Source organism: Mustelus asterias, chromosome 15 (assembly GCF_964213995.1).
Source record: "Mustelus asterias chromosome 15, sMusAst1.hap1.1, whole genome shotgun sequence".
Classification (NCBI taxonomy): Eukaryota; Metazoa; Chordata; class Chondrichthyes; order Carcharhiniformes; family Triakidae; genus Mustelus; species Mustelus asterias.
This window is the reverse complement of record NC_135815.1, coordinates 94,130,679-94,144,085: the sequence shown is the minus strand read 5'-3', so window position 1 is coordinate 94,144,085 and position 13,407 is coordinate 94,130,679. Positions and strand designations below refer to the sequence as shown.

At 51.4% G+C, this 13,407-nt stretch overlaps 1 protein-coding gene across 1 annotated transcript in view; it reads left to right on the top strand.

Annotated features, from left to right (window-relative positions):
• The first annotated feature begins 2,493 nt into the window (after positions 1-2,493).
• The window catches only part of tmx4 (thioredoxin-related transmembrane protein 4), a 55,741-nt gene continuing 44,827 nt past the window's right edge, over positions 2,494-13,407 (top strand). Inside the window, exon 1 of the mRNA XM_078230361.1 lies at positions 2,494-2,797. Within this exon, the coding sequence (XP_078086487.1) occupies positions 2,649-2,797 (149 nt within the window). The 5' untranslated portion in view covers positions 2,494-2,648. The remainder of the gene's footprint in view (positions 2,798-13,407) is intronic.

Below are 13,407 nucleotides of genomic sequence, written 5' to 3'. Positions count from 1 at the left end.
GTGTAAGGTTGGTAGGAAGAATAGAGGCACAGACTATTTTCTAAATGGGGAGAGAATTCAGAAATCAGAAGCACTAAGGGACTTGGGAGTCTTAGTTCAGGTTTCTCTTAAGGTTAGCTTGCAAGTTGAGTTGGTAGTTAAGAATACACGTGCAATGTTAGCATTCATTTTGAGAGGGCTAGAACACAAAAGTACTGTTGAGTGTTTATAAGGCTCTGGTCAGACCACATTTAGAATATTGTGGGCGATTTTGGGCCCTGGATCTAAGGAAGGATGTGCTGGCCTTGGTGAGGGTCCAGAGGAGGTTGACAAGGATGATCCCTGGAATGAAGAGCTTGTTGTATGAGGAATGGTTGAGGACTCTGGGTCTGTACTCGTTGGAGTTTAGAAGGGTGAGGGGGGATCTCATTGAAACTTACAGAATACTGAAAGGCCTGGACAGAGTGGATGTGGAGAAGATGTTTCCATTAGTCGGAGAGACTAGGATCCAAGGGCACAGCCTCAGAGTAAAGGGACGACCCTTTAGAACCGAGATGAGGAGGGATTTCTTCAGCCAGAGGGTGGTGCATCTGTGGAACTCATTGCCACAGAAGGCTGTGGAGGCCAGGTCATTGAGTGTATTTAAGACAGAGATAGATAGGTTCTTGATTGGTAAGGGGATCAAAGGTTACAGGGAAAAGGTGGGAGAATGGGGTTGAGAAGCATTTCAGCCATGATTGAATGGTGGGCAGAATGGTCTAATTCTGCTCCTATATCTTATGGTGTATTGATTGAGAGAAGGCACTATTCAAAATTTGCATAGGGACAGCACAGTGGCAAGCACTGCTGCCTCACAGCTCCAGGGACCTGGGTTCGATTCCCGGCTTGGATCACTTGTGTGTGGAGTCTGTACCTTCTCCCCGTGTCTGCATGGGTTTTCTCCCATAATCTGAAAGACGTGCTGGTAAGGTGCATTGGGCCATGCTAAATTCTCCCTCAGTGTATCCGAATAGGTGCCGGAGTGTGGCGACTAGGAGATTTTCACAGTGACTTCATTGCAGTGTTAATGTAAGCCTACTTGTGACACTAATAAATAAACTTTAACTTTAACACACAATTGTCATTTGCATTGTGATCCTGAACAGCTGCTGATAATTCTCTAATTGTTCCCTGAGACACCGTTGTTTCATAATCTCCAGACCAATTCACAGAACTCTTCACTGATTAACATTCTGAACTATCCACCGCAAGCATCAGAGGAACTACCAGAAATCATAGAATCATTACGGGGCAGAAGGAGGCCATTTGATCCATCAAGTCTGCACTGACCACAATCCCACCCAGGCCCTACCCCCATAACGCCCATGTACTTACCCTGCTAATCCCCCTGATACTAAGAGGTAATTTAGCATGGCCAATCCACCTAAAGTAAGAAGTCTAACAACACCAGGTTAAAGTCCAACAGGTTTATTTGGTAGCAAATACCATAAGCTTTCGGAGCACAGCTCCTTCGTCAGATGGAGTGGATATCTGTTCTCAAACAGTGCAAACAGACACAGAAATCAAATTACAGAATACTGATTAGAATGCAAATCTCTACAGCCAGCCACCTAACCCACAGTGATCCACCTAACCCACACATCTTTGGACTGTGGGAGGTAACCGGAAGAAACCCACGCAGACACGGGGAAAACATGCAAACTCCACACATTCAGTGACCCAAGCCGGGATTTGAACCCGAGTCCCTGGCGCTGAGAGGCAGCAGTGCTAACCACTGTGCCACCGTGCCACACTGGAGGTGGCTTGATCGAAATCTTTAAGATCCTGAGGGGTATTGACAGGGTGGATGTGGCGAGGGTGTTTCCTCTTGTCGGAGAATCTGGAACTTGGGGGTCACTGTTTAAAAATAAGGAGTAGTTCATTTCAGACTTTGGTCATTGAGTGTATTTAAGACAGAGATAGATAGGTTCTTGATTGGGAAGGGGATCAAAGGGTACAGGGAAAAGGTGGGAGAATGGGGTTGAGAAGCCTATCAGCCATGATTGAATGGTGGAGCAGACTCGATGGGCAGAATGGCCTTCATCTTATGGTATATTGATTGAGAGAAGGCACGATTCAAAACTTGCATTTGAAGAATTGCATAGGGCAGCACTGTGTGGAGTTTGCACGTTCTCCCCGTGTCTGTGTGGGTTTCCTCCGGGTGCTCCGGTTTCCTCCCACAGTTCAAACGACGTGCTGGTTAGGGTGCATTGGCCATGCTAAAATTGTCCCAGGATACGTAGGTTAGAGCGAATAGTGGGGTAAATATGTGGGGTTACAGGGATAAGGCCTGGGTAGGATTGTTGTCAGTTTGGACTTGATGGGAGAAATGGCCTTTTTCTGCACTGTAGAGATTCTATAAATTCAAAACTTGCACTTGGAGACTTAAGGGCTGCAGCAATAGATTTGAAGGCGGGGTCACCCCACCTCTCTCTCTCTCCACCCACTCAGTGGCACTCTGACCTCGCCCACTTAGGACTGCTTGCTTAGCTGCCAGGACCAGAAGTCTGTGTGTGCTTTTGCAGAGGGAAGTGGGTTTGAAATTCGAATCCCCTCCTGCTGGTTTGCAAATTTTTATTGTTTTGTTTTGGGGAGTGGTTGCAATTTGTCAAAGCAATTTTTAAAAAAAGATGGCGCTTTGCAGTTTGCTTCTGCTGCTGCTGTTGCAGGCTGGTTCGGCCCGCAGCGAGGGGGAGGCAGCAGCAGCAGCAGTAACGGTGGAGCAACTGGGAGACAGCAACTGGACCCTGATCCTGAGCGGCGAGTGGATGTTGCAATTGTGAGTATCGGGCTGCAATTGGAACGTGGCCCGGAGCGGGGGAATCCCCGGCGCGAGGAGGAGAGGGGGGGAATCCCCGTGGGGCGCGCGGGCCACATCTCGGAGCGGGGAAACCCCCTCCCCCCAGGAGCCAGCCAGACACCTGGCCCAGCACTGGGCGCGCGCGGGGAGGGAGGCCACACTGCAATGACCAGGAGGGAATCCCAGCAATTGGAGCAGTGGCGGCAGAAAGGGAGGAGGGGTGGAGATAGTGCACCCACACACCCACCCCCCCAGGAAATACTGTACCCACACACCCACCCCCCCAGGAAATAGTGCACCCAACCCCCCCCCCCCCAGGAAATAGTGCACCCCCCCCCAGGAAATAGTGCACCCACCCCCCCCCCCCCCCCCAGGAAATAGTGCACCCACCCCCCCCCCCAGGAAATAGTGCACCCACCCCCCCCCCAGGAAATAGTGCACCCACCCCCCCCCAGGAAATAGTGCACCCACCCCCCCCCCAGGAAATAGTGCACCCACCCCCCCCGCAGGAAATAGTGCACCCACACCCCCCCCCCCAGGAAATAGTGCACCCACCCCCCCCCCAGGAAATAGTGCACCCCCCCCCCCAGGAAATAGTGCACCCACCCCCCCCCCCGCAGGAAATAGTGCACCCACCCACCCCCCCCCCCCCAGGAAATAGTGCACCCACCCCCTCCCCCGGGGGAAATAGTGCACCCCCCCCCCAGGAAATAGTGCACCCACCGCCCCCCCAGGAAATAGTGCACCCACCCCCCCCCCCCCCCCCCCCCCCAGGAAATAGTGCACCCACCCCCCCCCCAGGAAATAGTGCACCCACCCCCCCCCCCCCCCCCGGAGGAAATAGTGCACCCCCCCCCCCCCGCAGGAAATAGTGCACCCCCCCCCCCCCCCGCAGGAAATAGTGCACCCCCCCCCCCCCCCCGCAGGAAATAGTGCACCCACCCCCCCCCCCAGGAAATAGTGCACCCCCCCCCCCAGGAAATAGTGCACCCACCCCCCCCCCCAGGAAATAGTGCACCCACCCCCCCCCCCCAGGAAATAGTGCACCCACCCCCCCCCCCCCAGGAAATAGTGCACCCACCCCCCCCCCCCCCCAGGAAATAGTGCACCCACACCCCCCCCCCCCAGGAAATAGTGCACCCAAACCCCCCCCAGGAAATAGTGCACCCAAACCCCCCCCCCAGGAAATAGTGCACCCAAACCCCCCCCCCAGGAAATAGTGCACCCAAACCCCCCCCCCAGGAAATAGTGCACCCCCCCCCCCCCAGGAAATAGTGCACCCACCCCCCCCCCCCCCCCCAGGAAATAGTGCACCCACCCCCCCCCCCAGGAAATAGTGCACCCACACCCCCCCCCCCCCAGGAAATAGTGCACCCCCCCCCCCCCCAGGACATAGTGCACCCACCCCCCCCCCCCCCCCCCCAGGAAATAGTGCACCAACCCCCCCCCCCAGGAAATAGTGCACCCACCCCCCCCCCCCCCAGGAAATAGTGCACCCACCCCCCCCCCCCCAGGAAATAGTGCACCCACCCCCCCCCCCCCCCCAGGAAGTAGTGCACCCCCCCCCCCCCCCAGGAAATAGTGCACCCACCCCCCCCCCCAGGAAATAGTGCACCCACCCCCCCCCCCCCCAGGAAATAGTGCACCCCCCCCCCCAGGAAATAGTGCACCCACCCCCCCCCCCCCCAGGAAATAGTGCACCCACCCCCCCCCCCCAGGAAATAGTGCACCCACCCCCCCCCCCAGGAAATAGTGCACCCACCCCCCCCCCAGGAAATAGTGCACCCCCCCCCCCAGGAAATAGTGCACCCACCCCCCCCCCCAGGAAATAGTGCACCCACCCCCCCCCCCCCCCAGGAAATAGTGCACCCACCCCCCCCCCCCCAGGAAATAGTGCACCCACCCCCCCCCCCCCAGGAAATAGTGCACCCACCCCCCCCCCCAGGAAATAGAGCACCCACCCACCCACCAGGAAATAGTGCACCCACCCCCCCCCAGGAAATAGTGCACCCCCCCCCCAGGAAATAGTGCACCCCCCCCCCCAGGAAATAGTGCACCCCCCCCCCCAGGAAATAGTGCACCCCCCCCCCAGGAAATAGTGCACCCCCCCCCCCAGGAAATAGTGCACCCCCCCCCCCCCCCCCCAGGAAATAATGCACCCCCTCCCCCAGGAAATAGTGCAACCAAGTAATAGTGCAACCCTAGGTTATTTATTCGTGTCACAAATAGGCTTACATTAACACCGCAATGAAGTTACTGTGAAAATCCCCCAGTCGCCACACTCCGGCTCCTGTTCGGGTCCACTGAGGGAGAATTTAGCCTGACCAATGCACCCTAACCAGCATGGGTAAATACACGGCGTTATGGGGTTAGGGCCTGGGTGGGATTGCTCAATGGGCCAAATGGCCTCCTTCTGCACTGTAGGGATTCTGTGATGATTCTACGAAGCACTGCTGCCTGTTGCTGAGAGCTCCTTGTACATCTTGGCAGTGTGTTGCAAGCTGAATGAATTATTATTTGCATGTTAAATAGTTGTGCGTTTTCTTTGGAAGGGGTGCAATTGCTTGCTCTTTTTCGTTTACCCATTTGTGGGACATGGGTGTCGCTGGCTAGGCCAGCATTCATTGCCCATCCCTGATTGCCCTTGAGGAGGTGGTGGTGAGCTGCCATCTTGAACTACTGACACAATCGAGTGGCTTAATGAGCCATTTCAGAGGGCAGCTGAGAGTTAAACACATTGCTGTGGCTCTGGAGTCACATGTAGGCCAGACCAGGCGAGGATGGCAGATTTCCTTCCATAGAACAGTACAGGCTCTTCGGCCCACAATGTCGTGCCCAACATGACGCCAAATTAAACGAATCCCTGCTGCCTGTCCTTGGTCCATATCTCTCTATTCCTTGCAGATTCATGTGCTTATCTAAAAGCCCCTTAAACGCCCCTATCGTATCTGTCTCCACCACAATCCCTGGCAGCGCGTTCCAGACACCTACCGCTCTGTGTTTTAACAAAAAAACTGCCCCTCATATCTCCTTTGAATTTTCTCCCTCTCACCTTCAGTGCGTGCTCCCGAGTATTAGACATTTTAACTCTAAAGGGCATTAGTGAACTAGATGGGATTCAGAACAGTCAACAATGGTTTTATGGTCATCTGTAGATTCTTAATTCCAGATTTTTTTTAAAAAAATTGAAATTCTCCCAACTGCTGTGGTGGGATTCGAACCCGGGTCCCCAGGACATTCGCTGAGTTTCTGGATTAATAGTCCCGCGATAATACCACTAGGTCCTAACCTCCCCAATGGGCCATTCAATGAGATCCTGGGCTGATCTGTGGCCTAACTCCACATACTTGTTTGTCCTTTTGGCCAAATATCCCTTAATACCTTTGCTGAACAGAATTTTTCTTCCTTATCTATCACAGATTCAAAGATAGGAAATGATCTGGCAACTACCACTGCCGGAGTTCCAAACCTCTATTTATTTTATTTATTAGCGTCACCCACCCAGTCCCTGGCACTGTGAAGCAGCAGTGCTAGCCACTGATCTGTTCTCTATGCACTACCTGGGAAGGTAGTGGAGTCCAGAAACCTTATAACCTTTTAAAAAGTATTTGGATGAGTGTTTGAAACATCATAACGAAATTGATGTTTTTAAGTTTCCTTTGTGCTTTGATTTCTGTTCGGGCTGTTCCCCCTCCTTTTTGGGGAGCTGCCCCTTTTACTTTGTCCTGACTTAATCTGAGTTTGTTTATTTGGTTTGACCTAAAAAGAGGGCAAGGATATGGGACAAGTTAAAGTTTATTTATTAGTGTCACAACTAGGCTTGCATCAACACTGCAATGAAGTTACTGTGAAATTCCCCCACACTCCGGTGCCTGTTCGGGAGAATTTAGCACGGCCAATGGCACCCTAACCAGCACGTCTTTCGGACTGTGGGAGAAAACCGGAGCACCCGGAGGAAACCCACGCAGACACGGGAAGAATGTGCAGACTTCGCACAGACCCAAGCCGGGAGTCGAAACCCGGGTCCCTGGCGCTGTGAGGCAGCAGTGCTAACCACTGCGCTGCTCAACAAGTTCTGGTTAGCGTGACTTTAGTGGTAGTTATTGTCAGTGCAGACTCGATTGGGCCGAAGGTCCTTTTCTGTACTCTATGACTCTGTGGCCGAAACACTACCGCAACAGAACGGACATCTCCGTTGGCCTCGGGCGGGATTTTACGATCATACCCGAGCGGTGCCATAAAATCCCGCCCTATGACTCTACGCCCTTTAGTGTATAGAAGTGCTTCCCACCATTTCTCTGCTGTACGGTGTTGCTATTACTACAAATTGTGTTCATCCTGTCTTACCTCCCACACGCACCACCTTCCTTCCCACCCATTGCAAATTATTTATCCCACCTTCCCTCACTTTCCCTCCTTCCTGCCCCCTCCTCACCAAAGTTTAATTTCTTCCCCTCTCTATCAGGGCTGTGCGGCCTGTGTGGTTTTAACTGTGTGTTTTTGGGCGATTTAATTATCACTATCTTTCCCTCCTGCGGGCTTGTAGCCTTTCTCAATCGGCAGCAGTTCAAATAGTTTGTCAGGGAGTGGCTGCGAAGGCTTGAAGATTGTGACGAGCCAATCCGGGATTTCCCCCGGGGCCTGAGTGTAAACCTGGCCTGTGATTGCTGCTTCCGCGATTGGGATAGTTATCCCGGTGCCGCACTCGGCAAACGCCTCGGTCCAGGTGTTCATGTCGTGAGCTGTCGTTGGATTTTTTTTTTAAGCAAAGTGCATCGCGGCTTTGTGACTTGCCCGGAGCGGGGGAATGAAAACTCCCATGAGTTTTCCCTTTTCGTTGGGAGATCCTGCTCAAGTATCTCTCCGTCCTGTGGTTCATAAGATTGTTAAAAAATGGAAGGGAGAGTAGGCCATCCGGGATATGGAGTGTACTCCGCCATTCGGGAAGATCATGGCTGATGTGATTGGGGCCTTGACTCCACTTTGACTCTACTTTGCTGCCCTTCACCACCCTGATAACCCTTAACTGCGATGTTGATCAAAAACCTGTCCAAACTCGGCCTTGAGAATACTCAGTGATCTCAGCCTCCAATGCTCGTGGGGGGAGAGAGAGCTCCAACTGCCCCTTGAGACAGTGCGTGAGTGAGAATGGTAGTACAGTGCTTGTGGGTGGCACGGTGGCATAGTGGCTGGCACTGCTGCCTCACAGCGTCAGGGACCCGGGTTCAATTCCAGCCTCGGGTAGACAGGTCTGTGTGGAATCTGTGCCTTCTCCCCGTGTCTGCATGGGTTTCCTCCGGTTCTAGATTTTTTTAAGCTTTATTAGTCACAAATAGAGTCACATTGCAGTCAAGTTACTGTGAAATTCCCCTCCCACACTCCAGAGGTGTGCGGTTTAGATGGATTGGTCATTCTAAATTATCCCTTGGTGTCCAAAGATATGGAAGGTTAGATGGATGGGCCAGGCCAAATTGCCCCCTAGTGTCCAAAGATGGGCAGGTTGGATGGTTTGGCCATGCTAAATGTGTGGGGTTATGGGGATAGAACTGGGGTAAGAAACTGAGTCAGAGAGTCGGTGCAGCCTCGATGGGCTGAATGGCTCTTTCTGCACTGTCGGGATTCTGTGACAGTAACCTCATTGCAGTGTAGTTAATGTAAGTCTACTTGTGACACTAATAAATTAATTAAAACTAAAACTCTTAACTGCCCTCTGAAGTGGCCTCAGAAGCCACTTTGTTGTAGCAATTAGGAATGGGTAACAAACCAGTGCCTTGCAGCAATGCCCACATGCCATGAAAATAGAGTTGTAGAGCAGTGCAGCACGGAAATAGGCCTGTCGGCCTAACCAGTCCATGCAATATTCTTTTTTTTAAATCCATGTGTTCCTTTGTTCTGTGACCACTGTGTACCTCCTGCCCCAGCACTCCAAATCAGTAGTCAGTGTTTCACTTTAGTGTTCTTGAATACTGTTGGATGGTTTGAGAGTTCTACTTCAGTAAGTGTTCCAGTACTGTATGCAATGTACTGTTGGAAGCCACTGATGGACTTTTAAACCAGCAAGTTAGTGACACCTAAAAGCGTGCTGTAAATGACTCGAAGCCAAAAGCAAATTAGAAATATAATGGCAGAGAGCTGCTGAGTTTTAGGGCAGAATGCAGCAAGCGTGTGGTAATGTGGACACTGCACAGAAAGGCCCAGGCTTAGCCCCAGTGAAGTAAAGTTGTCAGGATTGTTTTAAAAAATAATACATCTGAATAGATCCATTGCAGCTTCGTAGTCATTCTTGTTTCTCTTCCCACACTGAGTGGTGCCCAAGATAGAATGGGCGGGTTTTTCCGGCCTCGTTCGTCCCAAAACCGTAAAATCCCAGCCCAGATCAGCGGACCTTCCAGTTGTCCGCCCCTGGCCCACTCCCGATTCCTGTGGCGGGTGGGCCGGTAAAATTCCGATCTCTGTTTCCGTAGTTTTTTCTGGGAAGATGTCGCCAGGGGCTATTTCCTTGAGGAACGCCACTCCACATCAAGCGTTGCTGACCAGGAGTCTCTCCCGCTCTTAGCCCCTGTCACTGGTGTGCGTTGGAAGGATCTTTCAGGTCGGCCGTGTAATAAGTGCACCTTCTCTGACTGAGGAACGGTTGAGGACTCTGGGTCTGTACTCGTTGGAGCTTAGAAGGATGAGGGGGGGACCTTACTGAAACTTACAGGATACTGCGAGGCCTGGATAGAGTGGACGTGGAGAGGATGTTTCCACGAGTCGTAAAAACTAGAACCAGAGGGCACAACCTCAGGCTAAAGGGACGATCCTTTAAACAGAGATGAGGAGGAATTTCTTCAGCCAGAGAGTGGTGAATCTGTGGAACTCTTTGCCGCAGAAGGCTGTGGAGGCCAGGTCATCGAGTGTCTTTAAGACAGATAGATAGATTCTTGATTTATAAGGGGATCAGGGGTTGTGGAGAAAAGGCAGGAGAATGAGGATGAGAAAAGTATCAGCCATGATTGAATGGCGGAGCAGACTCAATGGGCCGAATGGCCTAATTCTGCTCCTATGTCTTATGGTCTTGTGGCTGTCAAGGGCTGGGACCCTAAGCTTCTAACTCGGAGGCAGAGATGCTACCTACTGTGCCACAAGACCACCTTGCTTCACAGAGTACAACACGTGTAATATTTGGAACCAGTCCAGAATAGACCTCGGAAGGCAGAAATATGTGGAAATGGAGACAAAGAAAGTAGTCCCCAGTTTGCTTACTGTCTGACAAATAGGACATGTGAAATTTAATCTAGTCGTCTGGCTGGAGTAAAGTGGGCTTTACTATCCACAGAGTCTCTACAGTGTAGAAGCAGGCCGTTTGGCCCATCAAAAGGGCATCTTAGCCAGTCCCACACCCTTGCCCTATCTCAGTAACAGCACACATTTACCACAGCTAATCCCCCTAACCTAGGGGAGTCTAAAACGAGAGGGCAAAAGTTTAAGGTGAGAGGGGAGAGATACAAAAGGGTCCAGAGGGGGAATGTTTTCACACAGAGGGTGGTGAGTGTCTGGAACGAGCTACCAGAGGCAGTAATAGAAGCAGGAACAAATTTGTCTTTTAAAAACCATTTAGACAGTTATATGGGTGTGGAGGGATATGGGCCAAACGCGGGTAATTGGGACTAGCTTAGTGGTTAAAAAAAAAAGGCCGGCATGGACATGTTCATAGAAATCATAGAAACCCTATAGTGCAGAAGGAGGCCATTCAGCCCATCGAGTCTGCACCAACCACAATCCCACCCCAGGCCCTAACCACACAAAGTTACTCCCCTAATCCCTCTAACCTGCACATCCTGGGATACTAAGGGGCAATTTAGCATGGCCAATCAACCTAACCCGCACACCTTTGGAGCGTGGGAGGAAACCGGAGCACCCGGAGGAAACCCACTCAGACACAGGGAGAACATGCAAACTCCACACAGACAGTGACCCAAGCCGGAAATCGAACCCCGGTCCCTGGAGCTGTGAGGCAGCAGTGCGAACCACTGTGCCTGTTTCCATGCTGTAAACCTTTATGACTCTACACATCTTGGGACACTAAGAGTCAATTTAGCATGGTCAATCCACTTCACCTGCACATCTTTGGACTGTGGGAGGAAACTGGGGCACCCGGAGGAAACCCACGCAGACACGGGGAGAAGATGCAAACTCCACACAGTCACCTGAAGTGGGAATTGAACCCGGGTCCCTTGGCGCTGTGAGGCAGCAGTGCAAACCACTATGCTGCTGCGCTGCCCTAAGTGGTCCACTCTCGTATTTGTGAATGGCAGTGAGAACAACCTTGAGTTTGAGAAAGTTAAATGAGTTTCATTTCCCACAAGTGACGTTCCCTCACTGAATATTTTTTAAATTATCTGCCAGCAATGTGGGCTGGCTTATTCACCTGAGCAGTTACTAGCCTTCAGTGTGCTTTCGATCACCTGAGGAAGAGAGTGTTTGAAGGCCAGAACTTCAGATCCAGCACCAAGCTCACAGGGCAGTAGTGATACCCGTCCTCCTCTGTGGCTCAGAGACGTGGACTGCGTACTGCAGGCACCTCAAAACCCTGGAGAAGTACCACCAGCATCGCCTCCGCGAAATCTGACAGTGGTTATCACCGCTGCCTCACAGCGCCAGGGGGCACGTGGTAACCTTGGCACCCCCACCCACCTGCTACTCCGACCACCGCCTGTCCGTCTGTGACAGAGACTGTAGGTCACGCATTGGACTCTTCAATCACCAGAGAACTCCTTTTTAGTGTGGAAGTAAGTCGTACTCAAACCCGAGGCGCAGCCTAAGAAGAAGCTAGTCTTCGTACTTGGCAATGCCTTTTTGCTTTGCCAAGTGATTGAACCGGTTGCTGTTTTACACGTGATCTCCTCCACTTTGGGGAAAGTGACTTTAAAAGAAGTTTGAGCTTTTTTTCATCGAAAACGAACCACTTTAATAACAGCCGAATCTGTTACCCACCGTGCAGGGAAGGGACAAGCACTCAAACATCTGCAGAGAGAGAAGCGAAACCAATGTTTCAGTTTGGTTGTCTCTGGTCAGAATTTCAACGCTCTCTGCAAGATTTATCTTCGACGCTTTGACAAAGGGTCATCTGGACTCGAAACGTCAGCTCTTTTCTCCCCTTACAGATGCTGCCGGACCTGCTGAGATTTTCCAGCATTTTCTCTTTTGGTTTTATCTCTGTTTGAATGGATAAAGTGACGCCGGTCTGTGAAGAGAAAGATTAAAGAAAGGAAAAAGTGGAAAACGAAGGCAAACAAGTTCAGAGAGAAAATACAACCGGGAAAATAGATGTCGTGGGCTTAAGGCCAAATGGTGCGATGGTTCATCATAGAAATTGAATGTGGCACAGTGGTTAGGTTAGCACCGCTGCCTCTCAGCACCAAGGACCCGGGTTCGATTCCCTGTTTGGGTCACTGTCTGTGTGGAGTCTGCGCGTTCTCCCCATGTCTGCATGGGTTTCCTCCAGGTGCTCCGGTTTCCTCCCACAATCCAAAAGACGTGCTGGTTGGGTGCATTGGCCGTGCTAAATTCTCCCTCGGTGTACCCGAACAGGCATCGGAGTGTGGTGACTCGGGGATTTTCACAATAACTTCATTGCCTACTTGTGACTAACATATGAATAATCTTAATCAAACTGACAGGAAAGATATCCAGCACTTAAACTGAAATGTGGTTATGTTTAAGAATGGGGAAGTCACTGAAAGATTTCACTATTTCTTTGCAAGTGTTCTCTGATGAAAGTTTAGTTTATTTATTTGTCACCAAGTAGTTTTACATTAACACTACATTAACACTTCAATGAAGTTACTGTGAAAATCCCCTAGTCGCCACACTCCGGCACCTGTTCGGGTTCACGAGGGAGAATTTAGCATGGTCAATGCACCTAACCGGCACGTCTTTCGGACTGTGGGAGGAAACCGGAGCACCCGGGGGAAACCCACGCAGACACGGGGAGAAGGTGTCGACTCCACATAGACAGTGACCCAAGCCGGGAATCGAACCCGAGTCCCTGGCGCTGTGAGGCAGCAGTGCTAACCACTGTGCCACCGTGCAATGAGGGGGTAGAAAGAGTGGAGGATGAGACTGAACATTCAGAAGGATGACAACTATTCAGAAGGCCGAGTGGTATTATCGCTAGACTATTAATCCAGAAACTCAGCTAATGTTCTGGGGACCCGGGTTCGAATCCCATCACGGCAGATGGTGGAATTTGAATTCAATTTTTAAAAAATCTGGAATTAAGAATCTACTGATGACCATGAAACCATTGTTGGAAAAACCCATCTGGTTCACTAATGCCCTTTATTGAAGGAAATCTGCCATCCTTACACGGTCTGGCCTACGTGTGACTCCAGAGCCACAGCAATGCGGTTGACTTTCAACTGCCTCTGAAATGGCCGAGCAAGCTCTCAGTTCAAGGGTCACTCGGGATGGGGAATAAATCCTGGCCCAGCGACGCCCATGTCCCACGAATGAATAAAAAAACCAATCTGTGACAAATGCTGGGTAAGACTTAGGAGCAGAAGTAGGCCAGTTGGCCCATCGAATCTGCTTTGCCATCCGAGGGG